This window comes from Adiantum capillus-veneris, chromosome 4 (genome assembly GCF_014529385.1).
Source record: "Adiantum capillus-veneris isolate H3 chromosome 4, ASM1452938v2, whole genome shotgun sequence".
NCBI classification, from domain to species: domain Eukaryota; kingdom Viridiplantae; phylum Streptophyta; class Polypodiopsida; order Polypodiales; family Pteridaceae; genus Adiantum; species Adiantum capillus-veneris.
This window is the reverse complement of record NC_140934.1, coordinates 102,681,240-102,709,077: the sequence shown is the minus strand read 5'-3', so window position 1 is coordinate 102,709,077 and position 27,838 is coordinate 102,681,240. Positions and strand designations below refer to the sequence as shown.

General features: G+C 41.8%; 1 protein-coding gene across 1 annotated transcript in view; it reads left to right on the top strand.

Moving 5' to 3' along the window:
* The window catches only part of LOC147459716 (U3 containing 90S pre-ribosomal complex subunit), an 85,860-nt gene extending 67,129 nt beyond the window's left edge, over window positions 1-18,731 (top strand). The window contains exons 5-6 of the mRNA XM_086510928.1: window positions 18,192-18,305; window positions 18,415-18,731. Of these exons, the coding sequence (XP_086367054.1) occupies window positions 18,192-18,305; window positions 18,415-18,493 (193 nt within the window). The 3' untranslated portion in view covers window positions 18,494-18,731. The remainder of the gene's footprint in view (window positions 1-18,191; window positions 18,306-18,414) is intronic.
* The last annotated feature ends 9,107 nt before the right edge of the window (window positions 18,732-27,838 follow it).

Genomic DNA, 27,838 nt, shown 5'->3' with positions numbered 1-27,838 from the left:
ATCATTGCTTTCAGTAACCTCCTATAGGTTTGTGCCACTAACAGAGTAGATTGAGAAGTATTGTTGTGGGCTGGCTAGAGGGCTTCGGGATGACTGTACAAAGAACAAAGTGGCTACCCTCACTCAACTTATGGAAGCTGCCAACACGGGTCTTGCCTTGTTGAAGGGAGAGGACAATGGATTTCTGGGCAACGCGAAAGGGGGGCAGCAAAAGAAAAAATCAGCAAAGAAGCCCTTTGCAAAAGCGGCTCCTGAAGCATCAAAGGGGTCAGAAAAGGACAACAAGGATAAGGATTCAGCTGGGACTTTTGGAGCGCATGCAAAGAAGTAAAAAAGGAAGCCTTTTGTGCGCAAGTCGCTCAAGGAAAAGGTCTTGATGACCGAAAATAAATGCTTTATATGTGAGGAGCCTGGTCACTTTGTTATAGATTGTCCACAAAGGAATAGGCCAGCTGATTTGGATGATAAAGAAGATAAGAAAGGAAAGAAGCCTAAGTCCACGGCAGGTTTGGTGCTAGATATGGTGGTGACAAGCCAAACACAAATGCCAACGAGTTAAGCAAAGCATGGGGTAAAGTCAGAGATCAGATGGCACTCATCTTCTTTGATCCAGGTGCCAAAGCAAACTTTATCTCACCAGAGATAGCTATGGAGCTGGGCATGAGAGCTGAAGAGATGGGGTACACGGCAGAGGCGGGGTTGGTATGTCTTGGCCACTCAGAGTGTGTTACTCCCATCATTGGAAAGCTGCGTTTGTATATTCAGTCGTATGTGGACACAAAGGAATTCTATATCATGCTATTGGAAGGGTGTGATGCGTTACTGGGAATTCCGTGGATGTTCCAAACACATGGCGTGCTGGATGTCTGCGACAAGACGATCTTCAACATAGGGGCAAAACTCATGCTTTGGATGTAAAGCTCAAAGGGAAGTCCCTATTGTATCTGCTTCGGCTATCACTTCTGTAATTAAAAATTATCTTTCTGTGTACTTGATCTTTGTACATGATGTTTCAAATAATTGTCAATCAAATTTATCTGTGTTAGCGAGAGTTTAATGACTATTTTTCTGATTCATTACCGTCTCAATTGCCACCGGAGAGGCCCCAGGACCATGCGATAGATTTGGTGCCACCCTACAAGGTTAGTACAGTGCAAGAGAAAGAGATTATGGGCCAGGTAGAGGAGCTTTTAGAGAAGGGGTTGATTCAGCCTGGTTCTTCACCTTTCTGCTCCCCAGTTGCAACTTGTAACACCATGGGATACCCAATAACACATCATAGCCCTCAAGTGGCATAATATGAAATTCTTTCGATCCACATAGCTTTGAATGTGCAAATGAAGCTTCCCGAAAATGGGAGTAGCAAGCTCTGAATGACTTGGGCCTGCCAAACCTGTTTTCCCTGTCATACCCATCTCCTCTACACGTATGCCCAACTTCGATGCCAATTCTGGTGATATGAAATTTGCACGGGCTCCTGGATCAAAGAAAACGAGCACTGTCTGGTCTCTAACTTTGCCCCAAGCTCTGCACAGTTCCGTGGCATCTATGTTTGGCTGGTCTCCAACCAAACCTAGAACAAGTCCTGCACTCGGCTTTGGCTTCTTCCCTTTATGGTCTTACTTGTCATCCTTATCTTGTGACTTCTTTTGTGGGCATTCATTTGCAAAATGTCCGTCCTCTTCACAAATGTAGCATTTCTTGGCCTCCCTAGGGCTTTCTTTTCTTCAAAGGTTTTGCCAGAAAAATGCCTTTTTTTTGTCCTTGTCCTTGTCCCGAAGAAGATTTAGACTACTTCTTGGAGGTGTCAACTTCTTCATTGGAGGGCTTCTTTGTGGGAGGCACATAAGGCTTTGTTGCAACTTTGTCCTTGGCTGAAAATTGTTTGCCCTGGGACCCTTTCTTGTGGCTATTAAATCCATTGGAATCTCCCTTCGACAGATTGCTGGCCACTCTTGCATTCTCAATTAATTGAAACATATTCATGACAATAGTCTTTGTGCAGTAGTCCCTGATTTTCTTGGGCAATCCGCAACACTACTCAATCTGTTCTGACAATGGCCCAAATCTGTAAGAGGTGACTGGCAACAATGCAGCCCAAAATTATTTTACTCTTGCAGATTCGCACACTATTTAGCATTCAACTCGTGCCATTCTGTCATCACATCCACTTCAAAAGTGTTTGTCAGCCATGCAAGCGCAAAAAGCTGTTTGACTTGGACCTACGTTGTTGAAGCTTGACCCTGGTTCAACAATGCGGTCCACCATTGAAGCGCATTTCCTTTCAAGAAAGTGGCAGCCTTGCGTATCTTTGAAGATTCTGTGAAGTTTCCTCCAGCATAAGCTGCATCAAACTGCTGTATAAAGGTCACAGCCTTCAGTTGGTCTTCAGTTCCTAATGCCATGTGAGGAAGATCCCTCTTCAGGTACTCGGTCTCTCTTCTCTGCCATAACGACAAGCTCTGTGTTGCTTTCACCCACAACAATCCACGCTGCACTTTTTAAAGAAAAAGTGACTATCCCGTCCATGGAACCAGATAATCGGCTTGTACAACCGTAGAGGGCGGTACTATTTCAATTACCTGTTAACTTTACATAGAGCACTATGAAGAAAAGAGAACACAGTTGCGTCCAGCGACTAGAATGTCACTGCGCACACGAGACCCACACCCTGTAGGCGCCAAAAGTTGGCGCCCCTTTCGTATTTCTTTATTGAATTAACAGTTGACGATCCGTACACTTCAACCAAACTCTCACAGAGCTGTCCAAAACTGGCGAGGGCTGAAAATGCAGGTTTCTAACGTGATTTCAGCAGCACAACGGCGCAAAAACCTCCATAGGTCAAAAACACCTGTCTAGGACGGATTCCCTTGCAATTTGGGAGCTTTCTAGTGAGCTGTAACAGAATTTCAGCGTGCTGTAATTCTTTGTTTTTCTGCTGTCGGGTGCCCAAAACCCTGTACACGCAGCCCAAGGCTCTCACGAAGCTCCCCTGGTGTTCCCTTGTAGTTTAGGTGCGAAACCCTAAACCTGCAGAAAAACAAAGCAGGCTGTAATTTTGTGTTTCGAATCATTTTTAGCAAAGCGAACACGCCTATGCGCGTCCCAAGGGCTCCCGCATGCAATGGCACAGTTCCCTTGTGAATTGGACGAGCTTTCACGCCAAAAAACTCTCCAAACTCGCAATCTTCCGCGATGGAATTGTGCGTACATGTGGGGGATTAGGAGTTAGCTAATCCGGTTCGTGTTCAAAAGGCTCTTGTCTTGGCAAACACGCATAAATCCCCAGAATTGTATATATTCATCTGAGTAGCTAAACTAGTGGGGCATTACCATATGTGCCAAAGGGGAGAGAGAGATGCACAAGAGCAAATCATCGTGCTACATGGGACAGAGGAGAAGGCAAGCTTTCCATTAAAGCTGTCAACGTGCAACCACTAATCACACACACATTGTAGGTCAGTTATTGAACAAAAATCAGCCCCAGCCTCAAAATGGGCGCCCCCTCCAGCTTAGGTGTCTTGCAGATGGCTCTCCTTCTGCCAAGTGTGTAGTTTGCCCCTTTGAGTTAATTCCCCAGCTCCCACTCACTTATAAGTTGTAAATGACTTTCCGAGTGGCCCAGACTTCATTTGGCGCATACATGCTTCCATACTCATCAGAATTCAGTGGTAACTGGCCCGACCAGTCCCAGACCGACCGACCTAGACTCCCAATGTGAGAAACCTGTTCGACCGCAGCCGTTTCACATTGGCCATGCAATGTCCACTTGCACCTTTTGAAGGGTTCCGGGAAAACAAGTAAAAATGCAATAAAGAAAAATACGTAATACATATTTAGAGAAGGCAACAGGAAAAATACACCTCCTGGTGACAGAAAGACCTCAAGGAAGAATCAAGAGGCACTTATATATTTTCATTAAGCAAATCAAAGTGCAAGAAGTCTGGTAGGTGAAACCATGCTATAGAGGACTGCTACATGAGCAATCCATGCAACATATGCCACAAGACAGGACACCCTTCATTTAGATGCTCAAGAAGACTATGAAGAAGGACATTATGCACCATCTTCTTCTTCAGGATCATGCAATCACATTTGCGTTTATACTAATGTACTCTAGTCTTTTGAGCCTAGGATGGTAAGTGAGCACCTTGTCAACGATAGTGATGAATCATGCCGGTCCACTATGATGTATTAGTGTATCACAATATCCTAGATGTATCACTTATGCGAGAACATCACGAGGACTAGGTTTACGGGAGAGTTTGTGGAGATAACCCTAGCTATGGATATCACCTCTACTCTCTCCATGACATACCCATGAGCATGAAACATGACACATGAGCCATAGGGCATGGGGCTCATTCAATGAGCCACACATTCACTATCCTCTTCTTCCATATACATGCATATTCCTCCTATGTGCCCTAGCTTTCCATGCACCCCACTTGTGGCTCTTGCATCACAGCTTGGATTACTCTCAAGCATCTTGCCTTTGGCTATATAAGCCCATTGTATCTAGTTCAACGACTAATGCATTGTCTACAATGCTTCACACATTGAGTCTACTTGTTGTTTGAATCAGGATTAGTGTACATCATGATTAATACCCATGAATGCAACTAACACTAATCCACCCTAGCACACTAGGTCTTATCACCTTCCTTTCTTTTGTTTTGTTTTCTTCTTTTTTGCTTGTTTTGCTTGGTTTGGGTTGTTGGGACATTGGGCTTGCTGCTGCGCTCTCTCTACCAGGTTCTCTACAGCAGGTTTGCACATGGTTGTCACCAGAGCCTCGTGCACTGTTTATTTGGAGTTCTCTCTCTAGCTCTGGTTTCTGGTAGCCACCTTATGCAAGTGGAATGGTCTCTATCTTGGGTGGCAGCTCCTTGTCTGCTCCAGTGTGGCCTCCTTCTGTAGTTTTCTTGGTGATGTCAGTTGTCTTTTTTCTATCATCTTCGTCATCGACTACTCCCTCCCTTCTCTTTCTCCATAGCCTTTGCTTTTAGATGGTACCAATTGGCGGGTGTTTGCCTGCATCTAGCTATTGCCATTGCAGACGTTCTTTCCTCCACATGAATGCTGGTTGCTTTTGGTAGTCCTGGTTTTTGCCACAAAGTTTCAGAGTAAGATTTTGGTGGGAGTGCCTATCTTTCATAGGATGTTGTCATTTCCTCTCCATTTAGGTTGCTAAGGCACTTTTTACTCTCTTTAGGAGAGATCTCTTCCCTTGACTTTTCAGTTTTTACAGTTTTGCCAATGTCGCTAGTTGTATACAGTGTTTCCAATTGTTGCCTTCACGCTTGCTTCTACCGGCCTCTTGCCAACCTGGACAAAATTACCCATGCTGCCCGGGTCTGCTCGAGCTGCCCGCCTCTCAACCATGGATCCAATCGGAGTTTGCCGGATCTACGTGAATCTAGCCGGGGTAGGCTGGTTGCAAAGAAGATGCTCGGTTTTACCTCCCTCGCCTTCAATGACATCATCCGTCTGTCCCTTTGTAGAAGCATAACTGGGAGGGACTTCCCAGGTTTGCTTGTGTCATAGGGCCTGGAGCGAACCTTGCAAGCACTGGAGTTGTACATGGAGACGTGGTTGGTGGTTTTTTTCGCGATGCAAATGGCCTTATTGTTCCGACATTTGCTCCTTTTGTTTGTCTAGGTGGCTTTCTGGCTCTGGTCCTTTGGCTGGTTTGCTTTTCTGCTTGTATATCCTTTTGTTTTCATGTTTCTTGCATAGCTTGTATCTTGAGTTATTTTTCCTGTTTTTCCTTGCCTTAAGTGTATGTGTGGGTGTGTACGTGTTGTCTGTGGGCGTTTTTGTGGTTTATTGAATTGTTGGTTCGTGGCTTCATCCATATGTTACGTTCTTGCACTTGATCGTGTTGTAGATACGAACATGGACTAAAATGGAGACCCTTGTCCTCGAAAGAGTGTGTCTCTTCACCCAACAGCTATGCCTCTACATTGAAGGGCTGCACCCTTACACCGAATGGTCATGCCTCTACAACGACTGGTCCCCAATGTTGTGAAACTTTTAGTATAGAGTCATGTCTCTTCATCAACAGACATTCCTCTTGATATGTGTCTTTTTATCTCCTATATAAAGGAGGCTATGTATACAGTTCAATCCATCAAATCAATAAGAAGTGTTCTCGTCTCTTGAGATTCAATTTATTTTTATATATGAAATTTTAGTATTAAATCTAGGATTAGCACCACTAATCCTCACAGAGGGATGGCTGAAATTGCAAGAAAAGTGTTGAAAAACAGAGAATTCAGCTATACAATGGATTGTCTTGATGAGATAAGTGGGGTAGGATGATGAAAAGAGGCTCCTTTAAGGTAGATGTTGTCATGGAAAGCTTCAAACAAAACTGTAGCAAAACAAAGTTTTTAGCCCCCAAAAATGCTCTAGAAGCTCAAACTCGCAAATTCTCTTATAAGTGTCCCCATTTCTTAAAACTATTCACCACATTCATGCAAGAGGTAGCATGCAAAAATTAAGCACGCAAGTACATTAATATGTTGTGCAATGCAACATCGCTATGGATGGTCCCTGTTCAAGAGCTTATGACTTGATGACGTTCCTGCGCAAGTCCATGACGGTACCCGACCTTGCAGATAGTTCATGCACAAGGCATTTTCAAGTATGTGCAATTGAACACAAGGTCCAATGGAAAGCCAAGTCCATTGTTCCGTGCATGAACTCAAAGTTCAAGACTCAACGGAACATAAGATCTGAGAAACCTAGAAAGAGGTGTCAACTAATGCAAGCATAACATTTGGACCACAATTACCATTTAAGCGGCCAAAAGGTGACATTGGAAGACAAATAATCTCAAGTCAGGGATGGTTTGGGTCTCATGGCAACACTTATTCACCCCCAAAATTATGGGTGGGGCAGCAATTTTGGTTGTATGGACAGTATAATAGTCAAAGATTGGAGTACTCATCAAGACTGGGTGTTGATTCCATGTTGAAACTCGCCCTTGACGCACCACGGGCTTTTACGGCCAATTAACATTTGGCATAAAAGATAAATACTAATCTTTTGTTAGAGCTTGAGAGGGAGGGACATTTATGTGTAGAGATACAACATAATAGATGCGTAGAGGTATGGATAACTTGAAAGACCTAGAGACAAATTAGAGAGATAGTGAGAGAAGATTGAGAGTGACAAACCATTGACCCGTAATGACCGGGCCCCTTCACCGGAATATGTTTATTCCTCCAGAATTACAAGTGTATAGGCTGAAAATTGAGCATGGAATCACCATCAAATAAGTAAGAAAGCAATCTTATTGTTCTCCTCTCGTTTGCATGTGTTGCCTTTACAAGCACATACAAGAGTTGGAGAAACTCACCTGTCTATGTGCCACCCCAAAGGCCTACCAATGGGTCACACAACCGGTTGTCTTCTCTTGTACGTCGAATGCGCAAGAGTGATGTCCTTCGATGAAGAAAATTTTAGCAATGGCTTCCTCATGTGTTCTCCTTCATGCAAATAGTTCGGTAGCACCTCCTCCAATGTCTTCCTACCTCACACAAGCTTGAATGAGAGAGAGGTAGCATGTAGTGCTTGAGAGAGAGAGAGAGAGAGAAATGAAATGAAATGAAATGTTATATTAACGTCTTCAAAAGGCCAAAATGACCTATGAGACCAATCAGTTACAAAATAGTGAATCTAATACCATGTCTGGGTACAAAAGAACTAGAAAAGAACTAGAAGTGGAACAAAATACTACTACTACTACTACAATCTAAAACTACGTGGGTGTAGCAGCTGATACAATAGGTACCCGGTAAACTGGATGTAACAGTGTGTGAAACAAAGATGGAAGAAATGGTGAGGATCCATCCTCATCTGCACTCTGGATGTCGAGAGAGTATGGCTCGAATCTTCTGTTGTAGTCTCCGTCGATGCTGTGTAGCTCCTCTCCTCAGTCGCGGTCGTCTGTATCTCTGTAGCTCCAATGCTCGGTCGATGAGAGTGCCAGTAGTGGTCGAATGAGTGTGGGACGAGCTCTGCAGTGGTGGCTGCTCCTCTGGCTGTCCCATATCTAGTGAAAAGAAATCTGTAATGTGTCTCTGGGACTGCCTCTCTCTAGCTCTCCCCAGTAAAGTGTCTCTACACCTGTGTAACTCAAGTAGATATAGTCCAAGACATCTCTGATCCTCATAACTCATGACCCTAGATAGAGGACCAAAACCCTCTCTGAATAAGCAGTGGAAACGCCCCCGTATCTCATAGAACACTGTGCAATGACATATGTAGTGCAACTCTGTCTCTGGCTCTCTCTGGCATAATCGGCATATCCTGCTGTCTGCTGGTATCCCTCTGAATCTACCAGTCTCAATCTCGAGCTGATGTGAGGATGTGCGTATCTGACCAATGGCACAACGCAAACCATGAGACATATGTGTGTCCATGTAGCTGGGTCGAATCACAAACCCATCTCCTGTGAGGTGGAGAAGATGCTCTCTATAGAAAGCCATCTTCGTGCTCAACTCCTGAGGCGGCTCTATCCATGTCCTCTTGGTGTCGAGCTGGATCAGGTCCTGACGAATGAGTCTAGTGATCTCCACCCGTGTAAGAGACAGCGAGGGTGCCTGAAGAGAATACTGGAAAGGGGGCAACCTGTCCATGGTGAAGCCATGCGTCTGAAACCATGAAGTCATCTGTGCATACCAGCATGAAGTGTCCCCCTGTAGAGCTAACTGTCTGGAAGACTCAAGGGCCAATCTAGCATATCTGTCTCTAGTAGTATCCCATAGGATGTGCACAAAGGACACTGATCTGGTAAGTGCCTCAATCTCCATGGGGGGGGCAGCTAGCTCTGCTCGAATGATCGCGTGAGGTACGGAGGCCTTGGCTCTAATCAATCGGGAGATCATAGATACCAAGGGCCTCTCCATACGTCTCCAACCATCCTGGCCTACAGAAGGTCCCCATACCTGTACCCCATACATCATAGCTGAGGCTACTAAAGTATCAAAGAGCCATAACTTTGTCCGAGGTTCCTGGAACTGAACCTGCTAACACATCCTCTCCAAGCCTCCCAAGGCCGCATAAGCTCTGGTCAGTCTAGTCTCTGCTGCTCTCCCCAAAGAAAACCTCGGCCCAGTGAAGACTATCCCAAGGTAAGTGTATGCATCTGTATACTCCACAATCTCTTGACCATACGTGAAGGTTGGTGCCGATCTCCTGATCCACTGCGGTGTGGTGTTAAACACCATGACCTTGGTTTTACCAAGGTTTACAGACAATCCACTATCCTCTGCAAAACTGTATAATGCATCCAACTGTCGCTGCATACCCTCTGGTGAGTCAGAGATCAAGACAATATCATCAGCATATAACAACAATGGGATCCACGTCCTTGCCAGCTGGGCACCTCTATCACCCTCTCTGTCAATGTAATCAGACACCTCATCAACATACATACCAAATAGAGTAGGAGACAATGGGCAACCCTGTTTCACCCCGATAGTGGAGTGAACTAAGTCAGATATCCCCTCTGGGGTGCGTACATGTCCCATCACTGATCTGTATAAAGCCATAATCCCCCAAATCAACACTGTGGGCACCCCCATCTCCTGCAGTCTGCGCATCAGTCGAGCTCTCGGTACCATGTCAAATGCTTTGCGGAAATCCACAAAGCTACAATAAATCCGTCTCCCATGTGACCTGCCCTCCTCAATGATAGCTCTGAGTGTCAGAATATGGTCAAGAGTGGAGAAACCCCTCTTGAAACCTGCTTGTCCCTTTGCCCGTACACCCTCACCCTCTGCCCAGTTACTCAACTGCTGCTCAATAATGGATGCATACAATCGTGCTAGTGTGTGTCCAACCATAATAGTGCGGTAATTTCCAGGCTCTGTAGGATCACCTGCCTTGAATATAGGCACAATAGTAGACAACCTCCAAGTCTCAGGTAATCCCTCACACATGGCACGATTGAACAACACTGCAAGAACCTCCATCAGCATATCCCTAGCATGTATAAAGTGCTCCGCTACTAGACCGTCATGATTGTAAGCCCTCCTGGTCCTCATCCTGTCAATGGCTCTCTTTACCATCTCAGTGGTAAAGAAGGTGCTCGTAGGTGGACATGGCTCTGTAGGATCTGGAAGGGGATCCTGCCCAGGAACCGTATATAACGATGTTGCATACTGGCCCCACACATCAGGAGAAGTAATCACTGGGGGAGGGGAGTGCTCATGGAAGAGTCGCCATGCCTCGCCTGAGTCTCTACTCAAGAACAACTGATACAAGTCTCGCTCCATCTGGGCCAGGTAAGCTCGTTTCTTCTTTCGCACAAGGCGCCGGAAAGCAATCCGCGACTGTCTGTAGGTGATGACTCCTAAATGAAGATCCCTCTGAAGCTGGGCTCTCATCTCTCTGCACTCCTCATCATACCAACTATTCTGGGGCATGCTCCCAGAATGTCGCCTCCGATCCGGTTGAGTGTGTGGGTATGCCTCTGATGCTGCATCATGTAGTGTCTCAGTCAGTAAAGTAGTGCACTCCTCTACTGAGAGGCCTGGAGCAACTGTGCATAGACGATCCCAGATCGCCTCTGTATAAACCGAGTCAGTCTCTGGTGTAAATGTATAACGGGTGTGTGACCTGCCTCCTGATTTCTGGGCTGTACTAAACTGAAAAGATACGGACAGTGTCAAGAGAGCATGATCCACTGCTACGCCCACTGGTCTGGCTCCCACTGTGAAATCCTGAATACAAGGAATAAAGCTCGGCTGTGTCATAACATAGTCCACTGTACTGGCCCCATGTCTGTGTGGAAAGCATGTGAAGCCTGCTGCTCCAGGAAACCGCTGTAAGCCGTTAAGTATGGCTAGCCCATGTGTAGTCGTCATCTCCGTGAGGTATCTCCCATACTCAGTCTGCTCTCTGTCATGTGAGCATCTGTCAAACCCCAGCTCACCCACATCCAACTCTCTAAGCATCTCATCTGAAGTGTCGTAGAAGACTGTCTGACAGTTGCCCGTTCGAGCATTGAAGTCTCCTAGGAGGATGATATCACCATCCCTAGAAAACTCCCATATATCATCATCTAGAATTGAGAAAGGCGACTGCCCTCTGGATATAGCATATACTGACGTACTGGGGGGGAAGTAACATATAGCAATATATAGAAATCGACCTGTGCCAGCTCTCAGCCTCACCCACATGTATCTAGCCTGATCATCTCTCCGTACAATATGTAGTAGTGGCTGTAGCTCCTCCCTAAACAACACCGCTACTCCTCCTGAACCTCTACTCCCATGCTCAGATCTCGTGACTGTTCTGTGGTTGTCTCCCATTTGTATCCCACCACATGTGGCAACAGTTGGCCAGGGGCCTGGTGAGTCTTTGAAAAGAAAACAATGTCCTTGTCTCTGAAACTGTCCTCAAAGGCACCAACATCCAACCTCATAGACCCATTACAATTCCAAGTCGCCATCCTCAATGTGGTCCCATAGGTCTCGCACCGTCATGTAGAGCGCCGCTCTACAATCACCACCCGACCATCTCTGTAAAAGGCCATCTTCCCCTTCTCCCTTGCCGCTTGAATCTCGGGCATTACTTCTCTCATATGCGCAAGTTGTGAGAGAGTGAGGTCATCGCCTAAGAAAATACCTGTCTTCTTGAGAGTAGGTCTCTTCCTCAAGAATTCCTTCTTCTCTTCCAATGAAGGGAAGCGTAGTATGAGAGCTCTTTTCTTTGAAGATTCTCCGGGGCCCTCACTCTTCTTGCCCGCTCTCCATGCCTTTGTGTGTGAAGGCTTCTCCACCCCCATCATTGATGTGAGGCTTGTGACCTCTTTTTCCACATTGTTTGTCCTTGAGGCCGGTTACCCTCACATGTAGAGCCCGCATCCTCCTTCTTTGTTCCTCTTCGAGGGTCATGTTGATAAGAGTGGGTGTACAAGGAGCTTCCTTACCTTTCCCTTTCTTGGCAACCTCAATCCATTTTTCGGCCTCCTCTACTTTCTTTTGCGTTTCGGATATGACCGCGGCCCATGACTTCTTCTCCTCATTGATGTTGTCAATTTCTTCCCTCAAAGAGGGCTGAAATTCCCCCTCTTCAAGCCCATTTTTTGACCGTGTTTCCAACACTTCTTTGTGGAGGTCCAAAATGCTATGCTCCAACGTGGCGATCTTGTTGAGAAGATGATCCTTCTCGTCCTTCCACCTCTTCTCCTTTTCTTCATTTTCTCGGAGGAAAACGGTCTTCGCGTTCCTCCAATCTTCCATCTCTTTTCTCCATGCTTTCATTTCCAATTCAATGATGGAAATTCGTTTGGAGTGAAGCATATATTTGAGTTTGCTTGTTGCCATAGGTGAGGTTGGGGATGACATGAGAGAGAGAGAGAGAGAGAGAGAGAGAGAGAGAGAGAGAGAAGAGAGGATTGATGTTTCTACAGTGTAGAAAATGCAGCAAACCCTAAAACGCAGATCTGTCCCAACAACCCCCAAAAAAAAAAGAAAGTGGCGAATCCTAAAATACAGGTCGCGAGCCCTAAAAACAAGTCGCGAACCCTAAAATACAGCAGCAAACCCTAAACGAAAGCATGGTAAAGAGAGAGAGAGATGGCGTGATGAGAGAGAGAGAGAGAGAGAGAGAGAGAGAGAGAGAGAGAGAGAGAGAGAGAGAGAGAGAGATGAAATGATATATTAACGTCTACAAGAGGCCAAAATGACCTATGAGACCAACTGATTACAATGATGAGTCTAGTACCAAGTCTGGGTTCAAAAGGCCAGAGTGACCTATGAGACCAAACTGATACAAAAGTGGTGAATCTGTTACAATGTCTGAAAAGTGTGAAAGTGTGAAAATAAATGCGAAAAACTAAATACAAAGTATAGATAAACTTTTTAGGAGCATTCTGGGTGTCTGGCTAGAATGCTTCTAATCCTTTGTTGTAGTCTCCTCCGGTGAAGTGTGCTTCTGCATCTCGGTCGTGGTCTTCTCGATTTCCTAAGCTCAATCGCCCTGTCAATGAGGGTGCCTTTAGTATGAATGTGGATACTCCTTTGTGCTCGCTGCTGGCCTCTTGCTTCTCCTTCCATTCCTGCTTCTCTCGATCCGAAGAAATTTGTGATCTGCCTCTGAGGCTGTAGTGCTCTTTGTCTTCTCATTAGATTATCCCTGTGCCGATGTAGTTCCAGTAGGTACAGGCCTAAGCACCTTTGATCTTGGTATGGCATGAATCTATCTAGAGGTCCAAAGCCTTCTCTAAATAGGCAATGGAAACGCCCACGTATCTCATAGTATACGGTGCAATGGCATATGTAGTGTAATTCTGTCTCTGGCTCCATTCCGCATAACTTGCAAATTCTGCTCTCAAGTGGGATTCCCCTAAATCTGCCAAATTCAATTTCCAGCTGGTGTGAGGATGTACGAATCTGACCAATAGCACATCTCAAACCATGAGACAGGTGGGTATCCATGTAGCTCGGGCGAATCACAAAACCATCTTCAGATAGCTGTAGGAAGTTTTCTTTGTAGTCGGCCATCTTCGTGCCCAGTTCTTGTGTAGGGTCTACCCATGCCCTCTTAGTGTCCAATTGTATAAGATCCTAGCGGATGATTTTATTAATCTCCGTTCGTGTGATTGCCAATGATGGAGCCTCAAGAGAGTATTGGAAGGGGGCTAATCTTTCCATACTTAACCCGTGTCTCTGAAACCACGAGGACAGTTGCGCATACCAGCATGATGTATCTTCTTTCATTGCTAATTGTCGAGAGGATTCGAGGGCCAATCTAGTATATCGGCAATTATTTGTATCCCATAAACCATGTATAAAGGACACTGATCTGGTAAGAGCTTCAATTTCTATCGGAGGGGCAGCTAGTTCCGCTCGGTTAATCGCGTGTTGTACGGAGGCCTTTGCTCTGATCATTCGGGAAATCATAGATACCAAAGGTCTCTCCATTGACTTCCAATTATCCTGATCCACAGATAGTCCCCAAATCTGGACCCCATAAAGCATAGCCGAAGCCACCACAGTATCAAAGAGCCAAAGTTTATTTCGTGGTGCTTGAAACTGCACTTGTGAACACATCCTCTCCAACCCTCCCAAGGCCGTAGAGGCTTTGGACAATCTAGCATCCGTTGCTTTCTTAAGAGTAAACTTCGGTCCTGTAAATACCACACCAAGGTATGTGTATGCATCTGTGTACTCTACTGTATCCTGGCCATATGCAAATGTAGGTGCCGATCTCCTAACCCACTGCGGTGTGGTGTTAAACACCATAACTTTGGTTTTACCCAAATTTACCGATAGTCCGTTGTCCTCCGCGAATTTATGTAATGCATCTAACTGCCTCTGCATTCCATCTGGTGATTCTGCTATCAATACAATATCATCTGCATACAACAACAGAGGGATCCATGACCCTACAAGTTGAGCACCTCTGTCACCCTCTCTATCAATGTAATCTGATACCTCATCTATATACATACCAAATAAAGTAGGGGACAGTGGGCATCCCCGCTTTACTCCAATGGTGGAATGAACAATGTCGGAATCCCCTTTTGGAGTACGTACATAACCAGTTACTGACCCATATAAGGCCATGATCCCCCAGATAATCTCTTTGGGGACCCCTAACTCTTGCATTCTGCGCATCAATCTGGCCCTTGGTACTGTATCAAAAGCTTTCCGAAAATCCACAAAGCAACAATACGTCCTTCTCCCGCTTGCTCTTCCTTCCTCAATAATGGCTCTGAGCGTAAGAATATGATCTAAAGTGGAATAACCCCTCTTGAATCCAGCTTGCCTTGTTGCCCTTATGCCCTCATTCTTTGCCCATCTACTCAATTTTTGTTCCAGAATGGATGCGTACAGTCCGGTCAATGTGTGAAGGATTACTTGAATCTTGGAAATTATCTACTATCGTACCTATTTTCAAGTTAGGGGATCCTATGATACCCGAGAGAGAGAGAGAGAGAGAGAGAGAGAGAGAGAGAGAGAGAGAGAGAGAGAGAGAGAGAGAAGAAGAAGAAGAAGAAGAAGAAGAAGAAGAAGAAGAAGAGAATTTTAACGTTGTAGGAAACTATTCCAAGAAACCTTAAAAGATCTATCCGACGAGGAGAGTTGAACTCAAGACCTGTTATTCAAGAGGGAAATGGCATAACCAATCTACCACAATTGGGTGATAGAAAGGTTTTACCATTTTCCTCCTCCAATGTCTGCCTTCCTCACACAAGCTTGAGAGAGAGAAATGAAATGAAATGTTATATTAACGTCTTCAAAAGGGCAAAATGACCTATGGAACCAAACTGTTATAGAACTGTGAATCTGATACCATGTCTGGGTACAAAAAGACAAGAGAGAGAGCCTAAGGGAGAGAGGGAGGTAGCATGTAGAGAGCAACGGTGATGGTAATGTAGAGGCTTCTTGGGCTGAGATTTAGAGAGTAATTCAACAATGAATTGATCTCTAAAATGAGGGAAAAGGGTCTATTTTTATAGATGAACTTGCCTCGTGGATAAGGAGCTATGTGGTAGCCTTATCACAAGTGTCTTGCCACTTGTCCAAAACAATAAATTACTTGGACGAGTGTCCTTACATGTCTCAAGTCTCTCGGCACAAGTGTCTTACCTTTAGTAAAAAGAAAAAAAGCGAATTGTCTTTTGTCTTTGACGGGTGTCCTTACACGTCTTGACACTCGTTTGGAATACTCCTTTTAGATTCTTTCAGCCCTTGACTAGAAGCTTCTAGGACATTCTAGAAACGGCGGAAAACTGATAACAAAAACATCAATATGGGAAACAAATGAAAGCTCTTTTTGAGTAGAACACCTAATGCTCAATCATTTTCAAAACAGCATTCAATGCAAATCATCATGCGTGTTTTATTGTGTGTGTGCCTAAGGTAGATTTTATCCGTTCCATAGACTTTGTATCCATCTATATCTCTCTCTACAAAAAGGGTAAGAGGATATGGTCCTTCATGATTTTCAAGCATGTCAATGGCCATTCATACTTCCCCACTTAGGGATAGAAGTATGTCTAATCAATCACGGTTTCGTAAACACAAGAATTTATGTCGAATTATGTAATCCTTCAATTGGAAAGACAACATATGTGATCTTTCTATGATTGATAGATTTATATGCATAGGCTGGTGACACATGTAGCCATACGTTTCTATTGCTAAGTACTTCATATGCAAGAGAGGTCTCCTACATGGCAAGACTTTGATAAGAGGCACGGTGGTAGCTTGTTCTAAGTGCTAATCAACGATTCAAATGTTAGCAATCATCTATGGTCACATGCTTGCTGTTTTCATGGCAAGAGGTATTGAAGTTTGTTGACCGGAAGCCACCCTCTTGTAGAGAGGTAGAAAATTCTCTAGAATCTGAGGTGCTTCCTACCTCTACAGTTATGACAAAGAGCACCTTCGCCAACAGATCAACCGTATGGCTAGGCTTGGTATTGTTTACCTCTGTGATACCATGTTTCCACAACACAACCGGCATCGATATCATATCTCTCATGGATATGTGGGAGGCAATTTCATGGTTGTCTTCTTTTTATGTGCTCCGTATCTTCATAGAAACTAAAATATGGGTACTTTTTAAAGAATATGGTACATCCCGTACCAAAACAAACAATACGCTTGGAACGTTTCTATTCCAACGCTTTTTTGCTCAAAACGCGTATTCTATTTTCATGTCTTTTACTAGTTGATGAGTGTATTTTAGAGCTTCAGGATGCTTGTTTATGTATGCTATGGTTAAACATAGAAAAGTCATTGAGGAGGTGAGTGATCCTGCTTCATTTGTCCTGATTAAAGTATCATATCTAAAAAGTTGACGTATTTTATTTTTGATTCTCGAAAATACGTATAGTACGTGTATTATAGCCGTGTATTAAACGTCCCATTCCGTACCTTGGCTGTTACGCCTGTCTTGCTCGTTGATTAGCCTTGGCAAGATTGGATGATCAACGGCAAAAAGACCATCATTAACAGTTCTGCAAATGATGTCTACCACTCTCTTATTGGACGAAAGCATTGGTTGACTGACAAGGTGAACAAAGCTTGGTGGCTCAAAAAATCTGTTGCTTGGTGGAGATGTATTGTTTCGAGGTTAGCATACTCAACTTCCTTTTAAGTGAAAAGTGTTACTTCGGTAGGCTGTTTTTGGAGGGCTTGCATTAGGAGCGAGATAAGTGCTCTCATGCATGTTATCCTCAGCATTTTCAGTTGCTTTTCGATATGCTTTGTTACTAGTGTTTTTGGCATAGTTATTAGTTGGACCACAAGGAATGCCTTGATTTTTGATTGTGCAAGTGGTGCTCAACAGCATGTGTTCAGGTTGAGAGGTATTTTGCTTTTGGAATGTTTCACTATTGCTGGGGTCATTTCTGTGGAAAACGCACGACTTTGGAAGGATCACATCTTGGTGGCAACCTTCATTGCTTGTGTCTCTAGCATGACTGCTTTTGTCATCTTGGCTATGGGCTTTTCTTGTTTATGTCCAATATTGGACTTACTAGCCTTTGTACATAGTTGTTTGTTGGTCGTTTGACCATGTATATTTCTGTTTGGTAATCAGTATGATTACACATTTGGGAAACTAGCTTTAGATTAGGGAAATTCTCTATACGTACTCCTAGTCCAGGTAATGTGGACTGGCTTTAGAGTTAGAATACTAGTGCATAAAAAACAAGGCAGTCATTTTACAGATATGATGAAACATGCCCAGAACAGTGAAGCTTTGCTTACCGGAATCTTGGCCATTTTCATTCTTAATTTACAGCCAAAGAAAGTAGTAAGTACCAAACAATAGGAGAAGAAAAAGAAGTTCCAAAGAAGGTGGCTGATGGAAGTATGTGAATATGTGTTTTTTTGGTTGGCAGTGCACTAGCAGCCACAGGGTTACTTATGTGGGGCAGAGGGGGCATTGGAAGGGGCTGTCTTTTGTTTTTCTTTGAAAGGAATGGGGGTGAAGGACATGTTAAAGGCTTAACTAAACTAGATTGTTTCCATTGGCATTGATAATAGTTTCTGTATTGTTACTCTAAACTATAGTCGTCCTGACAAGTAGTTTCTTGGCAAATTTAGTTTTCAACTTTTTCTGGCACAAGTTTATCAGAGTTGGGGTCTCTAATTCAGTTCAAAATTTATTGCTTAGTACTAATAAGCTGGTTGTCTTCTACTGTTATGCAACAGGGTCAAGAAACTGATAGATATAGGAGCATTGGGGCTTGGATCGCTTGAGGTTGTCTTATTGGATATGCACGAGGACGCCAAAGGTTTTACGATTTTCACTGTTCCTCAAGTCAAGTAAGTTGGGCATGTTCATTCATTTCACTGAATACGTCTTTTGAGGGCGTCTATGTATGGGGTGAGCCATGACCATGACCATGATCATTTTTTTCTATTGATCAAACAGGAACGATCTGTTGGAACTGTGCAAATCTCATCTTCACCAACATGCTTTGGCTGGGAGGATTAAGTTTTGTTTGTATTAATCTACCTTGTTCTCAAAATGCTAAAAGTAGTATAAGTGAAAAAAAGAACTTCACTTTGAAAATGCTTGCTAGTACAAGATTGCTCTGTATGGAAACCTGAAGGGCACCAAGTATTGCACATTTGATAGACTATTTCAAGTAGGTTGGTGCTTACAAGAGTTGTTTTAGTTTAGCTCATAGGATTTCATGTTCCAAGGGTGAACAAGAAAAGAGAAAAAATTGAGTTGTGAATTCCCCATCTCGAGAGGGGGAGATGGTGCGAGCATTCTTGAGCTCTTGTACACAGTCTTGAATGTGCATGCCTGCTATTCATCCTAATAGCTTTTCCTCCTCCCCCGTTTCGACATGTCACTGCATGAAGCCATATCCAATGGCTTTGTCCCCCAAGGCAGCAGCCTATAGGATGACAAACCCTCCATCTCTTGTGCATCCTTAGTTGAATGAGGTTAATGTCGTGGGGACCTTTGCCTCGTCTTTCTCCTCAAATGTGGTCTTGGAGCAGCACATGGTAGCACCTGCATTGACAACACATCTCTCCTCTTGAAAAGCTTCTCCAACTTTTGCTGATGCCGTATCAGGTAGGGTTTCTTCTTCCCCCCCAACACTGCATGTCGATATTATTAACTTCAATGTTCACAATGTACAGTAAATTGTGGAGGAAATGATCTCCTCATGCCCCTAATCTTAGGTTTCAAGGGGGTTTGCCTAACTTTTAACCCTATCTTGGTAACACTAGCCCAAAACCTAATGAGGACAAATTGACCTCTGCTCAGAATGCTCAGGATTCTAAACCACTTAAACTGGTGCGAATGTTTTGATGGAGCACATTGAACCAATAAGCCCCAAGCTTAATCAATGTGCAAGAATTGACAATGAAAACAATGTGTAGGATGTCAGCATTGGGGTGCAAGAACTGATATATTTTAATGTTTGTATTTTACTTATACGAGACAATCACCCCATTGCATTTGAAAGTCGCAAATTCAAATCATTTAAACCCAAGTAAAGAAATACTAGTTGCACTATAGACATCAGTCGGTCTTTTGAGTGATGAAAATGGAGAGAGAATGTTTTAGGCATCCAATGAATGTCTTCTCTTGGGGGATCTCTATAAGTCAAGAGATATATTGCGTAAGTCTTGTGTGTAGGGGTGGTCTTGTAGTCGACTATCTATACTCGACAAGTTGGTTGGTCTTCTTGATGTACCAATGCAAGCGAATCATGATAAACTCAATGAGAGGGTATGGGTCCTTGGAAAGGTCTCAACAGGTTTGCGGGGAAGGTCTCGTGGATGTGCGAATGAGAGGGTAAATCCAGTTTGAAAGTGAAATCATCAATGATAGTTGAAATTTGAAGTGGACAATAAAAACAAAGAGAATGTTTGATAAAAGCATTAGCTTTACTGTATGCTTTTCACTGCATAATGTAACATAATTACCTTAAAACAGTGTGCCCTCCTCTACTTATTGGCATGCTTAGTGTATTGTTTTTATAAATGTTCCATTGCAAATTGAACAATAGCATAATCTCATAAAAGTGAATAGAAAAACTGTTAATATAGAGGGGATATATCGTTAAATAATCAAGTTGCAGGTTTAGGATGCAAAATGTAGAATATGAAGAATAGTCATCCCATTTCTTTGGATGAATGTATGTTGAGAATGCAAATTGTGATATATGAAGAACAATCATCCCATTTTTTTGGTTGAGAATGCATCGGTGCGGTTTGTAGCTTTTGTTTGCCCATCTGATTCAGGATGAAATAATGAAGTGAAATCAAGAATGATGCTCAGATTTTCTAGTAATATAATCCAAATAATACTATAAAACTCTGAATCTTGATTTAAGATTAATACTTTGCTAAACCATGATGTGAACACAAATTGAGCAATAGAAGTAATACTTGATGTGGTAAGAGTTTTTTTTGGAAGGTGTGAAATATGCTTGCTTTAAAGAAAACAATCAATAATATTATGTTTATAGATAATAAATGAAAAGCCAATCACAAAATCCATTGAAATGTGTTCTCAATGGTTGTCGCAAATGGAAAGTGGATGTCAAAGATCTAATTCTTTAGATGCACTCCAAATTTGGAATGACTTTTTGTTGCAGGAAGGGGAAGCCAAAAATCTCCTCATTGTTCGATCCTCACACAACTAAATGTAGACATGGAAGTGTAAGAGTTTAAGATGTTGACAAGATTGCATACACAAAGTATAGCTTACAGTAAAAGAAGACAAAATCGCGTAAGTATTGGCTTAAATTCTTGAGACGGTTTGATTTTTTAACTTTTTACAAAAAAAAAAAAAAAACTAGTAACAAATAGAGGCCTCTCTTCACAAAAACTTGCATGTTCGACTACAAGGGGCTTATTGTAATCTTCTCTAGCCTAGTGTGTGCATATCAATCAAAGATGGGCTTGCTTATTGAACATGATGAAATGCCTATTGAAAATTGAGTACTCTTAGTAGACTTCAACGTTTTGATATACCAAATAAGATGTGACATGTTGCTTTACATCAACATTAAATTGGAAAGGTATTTGCAAAATCTCTATGATGAACATAGGATCGGTTTAATGACACCGTCTATGTTAAAACTACAAAAACTATCTTGAAGTGTGTATTTCAATGATGAGCGAGTGACATCTTCAATGATATGTAATTATTTGGTTTGAAAATCATTATCTTGTACATATGTATTAGACACATATGTAAATGATGTACCCTCAATAGTTCATACATGTTTAATATGAGGAGGCCTTCTATTTAAAGCATCAACTAGAACATTCTCTTTTCAGTCCATGATCAATAAAAGATTGAAACGATAATTACTAAATGCTTTGTTGACGAGGTTTGATGTGAATTCATCACCAATCAATACTATTTTCAGGTTTTTAATGCATGAACAATAGGATTTGTGACTTTCAAATGCAAGTGGATAGTAATCACAAGAGAGTTGCACTGAAATCCTTTCTACCTGCATCAATAAACAACAGCAAAAATGATGCAATTTTAAAATTGGTGCATTAATCAAAGCATTTGTAGTACATTAATTGAAATTTTTAATAATTTACTTCAAACGTTTGGAGTACCTTTTTTCAATAGAGAAGTCAAATAATGAGCTCTATATACAAAATTATAGATTAAGTTCTTGCAATAACTACAAAGATCTAAAAAACAATTTAATGGATGCAAATTTTTCTTCTTGGCCATGAACTAAGTACTTTTATCTTCTTTCGATTAACATGAATGCCCTCTTTAGAAACATTATGTTAGTACTCCATTTAAGATTAAAACAAAATAGTCTTCTTTGGATTCAAACGGAAATGATTACATCTAAGTAATTCAAACACATGCCTTAAATGTCCCTTATGCTCTTCTTTAGACTTACTAACACCAAAATATCTTTTAAAAACACATTGGTAAGATCATGATGATCAATAAAAATTCTATTCATCATGCATATGAAAGTAGCAGGTGCATTTGTAGAATCGAAGGACATAACAAGAAATTTATAGGTTTTAAATGTAGTTTTGTAGATACCTTCTTCAATGACATTGACTTGATGGTACCCACACCACGTAATTTGACTAAAATACATTAGCCTATGTCAATTTGTCAACTAAGTCATCTAATCTTGGAATAGGGAATCTCTGTTTAATAGTAATCTTAAAGACCTATATTTAATACACATATTGAGCGTTGCATTTTTCCTCTTGATAAGAAGTACAAGAGTCCCGTGTGGTGAGCTATTGAGCTTTAAGAGTCCCCTATTTAGTAAATTCAAAATTGGGCCTATATCTCTGTATGTGTAGTAGGATTTACTCCATAAGTTACTTTATCATGAATTATATCTATCCATTGGCTTTAGGACATGAAGGTGGTACTTCTGAAGGCAAAACCATGTAGTAAAATATCTTTAAATTGTGAGAGAAATGCTTTAGGTGAATCATTGCGTGGTTTATACGCTTTAGCAAAGACCATTAACAAGCACAAGATATGTTTTATTGTGTTTTGGATGGACTTTTTAGCTTGTCTGTGAGAGAGAACTACTGCTTTTTATTGTGTTTTGGATGGACTATTTAGCTTGTCTGTGAGAGAGAATTACTGCTTGAGTAATGTTTGTATTTTAGTATTATGTGTGAGAGTGAGAGAACATTTTTTGGCTTCAATTGGTGGATGGAATTTGTGTCAAAATGGTATACCCAAAACTATATTAATTCCATATAAAGGTGTGACTAAAAACTCTCGTACTTGTCAAAAATCACCAACAAAATTTTTAACTTCCTCTTCATTCTTAGATTTGTATCGTTAGTTAATCAAATTCTTAACCTTACACTATGAAGAGACATAAGGTAGAGAGAGTTGTGCAAGTTACAATGCAATAATAAATTCATGGCTATTATCATCGTAAAGCATAATATCCTTACACTATGAAAGGACATAAGGTAGAGAGAGTTGTTGTGAAAGCTACAAGGCAAGAATAAAGTCATGGCTATTGTCATCGTCGAGATAATCTTGGTATCCTTCCCTTGTATTGCACCCTTCGCTTTAAGAAAAGTAGGAGAAGAGATAGAGATACCTAAATAATTGCTTTGGTTTCTGTCATAGTCAGCATTATACTTCTCATAAAAGTTAGCTTTCTTCGTTGTTTGATGGAGAAGCTTCTTCAATGAGGTTGAGTGGCACCACCAATGACGTCGGTTGTTATTGTAGCTACCGCCATTGATCCACCATTACCTTTAACCCAATGGGTTGCACATTTTTTTAGCATAGTGACCAAATTGAAGATACTTAAAACATTTTACCTTCCTAAATCCATTGGGTATAGATCTTCACACTCAAACATAACCACCTTAGCACCAAGTTTATGTGCTAAGCCTAAACTAAACTTACACTTCAATTTCTTGCTTCTCACATGCTCAATAGACAATAATTGTATCAAACTTATCAAAAAATGATTAATATAAGCCTACACGCTTTCAATTCTACCATATTGAACTAATCCTTTTATCTTTGTTAGTATATGCCTACCATAATGTATGTTGCACAGTTTGTAAGGCTCTCATATGAGGAGAAGCCAATAGTGCACATATATTTGGTGGATTCCAGCTTACACATCGATAACATCTTTATTTGTAATTGTGGATGGTACATAGAAAATTCAGAAGCCATTTTGTGAGAAATCATTCCAAAAATTAAACTTTCATGCACATTGTCAAACTTGTTGCTGGAATATCTTGGTTGGATGGCGGCCAGAAAGTGATCGAAAAACGGCCGACTGGTGGTCGGAGGTCAATGGCCAATGGCCTGTGGCTGATAGGTGGCATTCAACAGCCGCTAGCTGACTTCTAAGTGGGCTTGGATACACATGGATGGATACACTTGGGTGCATGGATGGCTATCTCTCATGAGAGAGGGAAACCCATAGAGGCTCCTTTACATCTATATGAGGAGGCCAAATCTGTGAACCATTGTACATCCCACATTGAAGAGAATCCAATTGAAGAATAACCAGCCCCTTGTATTCCTGCTTACTTGCTCTAGTTATTAGATATTCATGGCTTGTATGTGTGGGAGTAGCCTCCAAATAAAGTAGAGGAGGCAAATGTGAAGGAAAATTTTCAGAATGGAAGTGACCTTTCATTTTAATCAATGTGAACATAAGCCTGATTTATGAAGCCATGATGTGTAGCAGCATGAAAGGTAGCTTACTCATGGGGGCTTTTCAACCCAAGCTGTAAGAGGAAGAAGTGGTCCACACTCCAGTGTGACCGTGTTTGGTACAAGCTACACCTCTCTTGATGGAGATTAAAATTTTTAGCTTTGTGTGCGTAGAAGTTGGCTCCCACTTACAATTTCAAGTGAAAAATCTTCAAAGATTCTCTTTCTGTCCCTTTACTAAATGCAAGATTTCCATTAGAACTACTTGTAGCCACTCTCTTTGAGCAATTCCAAAATTGCCTTTGAGTTTATTGATGCATAAAACTATCATAGTTCTTCAACCTCTCATATCTCGTAGCCAATTCAATTCTTCCCTACAATAGTGACAATATTTACATGGAAGACTCTGTCGCTAATGCTATTGAGTAATCCAAAGAATTTTTTTGAAGGTTGTTGCAAGTTGAATACCATAAGAATGTTTTGCTTATCAGTAGCACATCGCTAAAACCATCAAACCAAGGCTCCGATAGAACGGTTTGGAGTGGAAAGCCAAAAGCCTCCTTTAAACCACACACACACACACACACACACACACACACACACACACACACACACACACACACACATCCATCACACCTATCACCATATTTCTCTCAAAAGCATAAAACACGTGATTGAGGCATCATCTTGCTACACACGCATAGAGAAAAGTAGACGTAGACATGCAAGTGTATGCGAGTAATACAACAAAAGGGATGATACACATAGCATAGCTTGGAATATTGGCATGTAAATCTAGCCCCCTTGTGCATGGAATTCTACATACCTTCGATATTTATTCTTATTTAAAAATAGATATTTATTTATGGTACACTAATATGCATTCGGTTAAATGGTTGATGAGTGGAAAGTTATCTGTGTTGTTAGGCTATCTCTCATTTATGCAGCAGAAGATGACAAATGCATATAGATAAATCTATGTTATTAAACTCTGTTTATATATTTATATTTATATTTATTTATTTGGTAACTCTTCTATAACAAATAAGTAGGCTCACATGGGTTCATTGAGGAACCATGTGGAGGGGGTAGCGCTTGCCACCAATCCCATTGAGGAACCATGTGGGAGGGAGCGATGCTTGCCCCTAAACGTGTTCTTCAAATCTCTCCTCTACACATGCCTCTTTCTCTTCCTCTCTAGTTCTCTATCTCTTGCATCACATGATCATCATCAAAGTTATGCACGTTTGGTTTTGTTTTCGGGTACATTCTATTTCTTGTATGTTGCACGTTCCCTTGTTTCTAGCTATACAAGTGATATTAGAGCAGACTATACTCTTGACGATATGCAAGCCTAGGAGATGGAATGTGGTATGGTATTCAAGCCTGAGGATCACTCCCATTAAAGTCGTGGAGGTCTTCATGAATAAGACCGAAACTAAGTTGTTCCTTGCTCCTTCTTCTTTCTCTTTCTTTCTTGATTGTGTAATTGCATAAAGGAGACATGCTTTGATTTTTATTGAATCTTATCAACAAAGACTTGGTATCAGAAAATAATGTAGTTACATAATGTCATCAAATCTAATATCTAGCTTTACCCCAATGATTTTCTCATATTAAACTGATCAGTTATATGGGAAGGTAAAAGGGGAACAAGAGCGAGAACATGGATATGTTTTGTTAGACCTAACTCATCACGGGGCCAAAAGGGAGATGGTTACATCTCGATAGGGGCTTAAAAGGAGATGGTGTACTGAAGAACGATGTGCAAATAATGGAGCTTAAAAGACCCTAGGGTTAGCTTCATTAAAGTCCTCGAAAGTGTTAAAATTCCTTAGACCTTAGGGTAAGCTAAGCCTGTGCTTGAGGTACTTGAGGTTCTTGTCATGCTTGAGTCGACTAAGGTGCTTGTTACGCTTGAGATGACTAAGGTGCTTGAGGTGCTTGTCATACTTGATGACAAAGGTGCTTGAGGTGCTTGTCATGCTTGAAGGCCAAGGTTCTTGAGGTGGTTGAAGTCAAAGGAAGCCTACAAAATAGGGCGCGAGCCCCAAGAGTAGGGGATGAGAGAGAATACCCTACCACTCACTCAAGGGACACCCGTTCCACAAGAGGCATATAGGACACATGTCAAGTCCCTAGCAAGGTTTCTCTCAAAGTGTGCCTAAAGCCTATTGGATGGCCTTGAGAATGAGAATTTAGTTTCATTAATTAATTATTCAAGCCCTCTCTCTTAAAGAGGAAGGAGGACACTTGTCTAAATGCTACCTGTATTGCTTGAAATGACCAAAGCATGTGATTGGCTATGCTTGGAAAGAGCCAATGAGGTGAAAGCTTGAGCAAAAAGAAGGGATCAACCCAAGCAAGAAGAGGCCTTGCTTGTCATATACTCTCCCACACACACTCACAGACACTCTCATTGTGTGATGAGCAAGAACTTGATCTCCTTCTCCAAGCTTGAGAAGTAGAGAGCCTACACCAACACCTCTTGGCTATTGAATGCAAATCCAACCAAGAGTCATGCTTCAAAGAAATGCTTGCCATATTCTTCATCTTCATTACTATGCTATGATATGCTATATGAGTAATGATATGAGAGGAAACTTCTTCTTTCTCGTATGCTACTTCTTCTTCCTCTTCCCTTCCCGCACTCCCTGCTAGCTCTCTCCACCTTTGAAGGTGTTTGAGGTCTTGGGATTGAGGCCGGGGACAAGCTAATGTTTTTGCAAGGTAGTTACGGGCATAAATTTGGTGCATGAAGTTTACCGTCTTCATTGCATCAACAAGGTCTCAAGAAACAAAAAGCATGTATTGTACCAAGTCTCTCTTCATGGGAGAATCTATAATACAAAAGCCTTTGGGAGGGGGGACCGCCGGATCCAAGTGAATCCGTCCTCAATTGTTGTCAATTTCTCTAATTCTCTCTCTCTTTACAAGTATTTTTCATGCCAAGCTATGTAGGTATTATGGTTATTTTGCTCTCTTCCATCAAGTACTCTTCTTATGATCATGATGAATTCTTTTAAATAAATGCTCAGTACAATTATCTTAATTCCGCTACCCTCAATGTTATTAGCCCAATTCCATTACATTGGTATCAGAGCTATTGGTTTTTCTTTTCTTGCTTAAGAAGAGAGGTCCTTAAGTTATCTATGAAAGGTTGGACCTGTTCATTGCAAGAGGGTAAGTGGGATAGGGATTTATTATCCCAGTTGAAAAGAACTTAGTTTAAGGTACACCATTGGGAACTATAGACTTAATAATGGAGTCTTTTGAGGCTTGCCTTTGGCTTAACCATTATTGAGCTACTAGCAAGCTCAATAAATCAACCGAGCAATGTTAGACCCTCTCCACTACTCTTTGCAATCAACAATCTCTAAACCATGGGTGTGGCTACTACTTCAGAGCTAGTTTTCAAAAGTAAAGAAGAGTAGCAACTAATATTTTGAGTTTCCAAAGCACAAAGTAGCATAGATATAAATTTAGTTAGCATGGCTGACAATAATAAAGAGAGTAGAATAAATATTGACAACTTTGATTTTGCACATGAAGATGCTACTAATGATGCCCCAATGTTTGTGAACTATCTTGTTATCAGGTTGCAACAAGCTATGGGCAACCCTGCCTTGCAAGTTAGAGTTAACCAACAACTTTGCACTCATGGGATTCTCCAAACTCC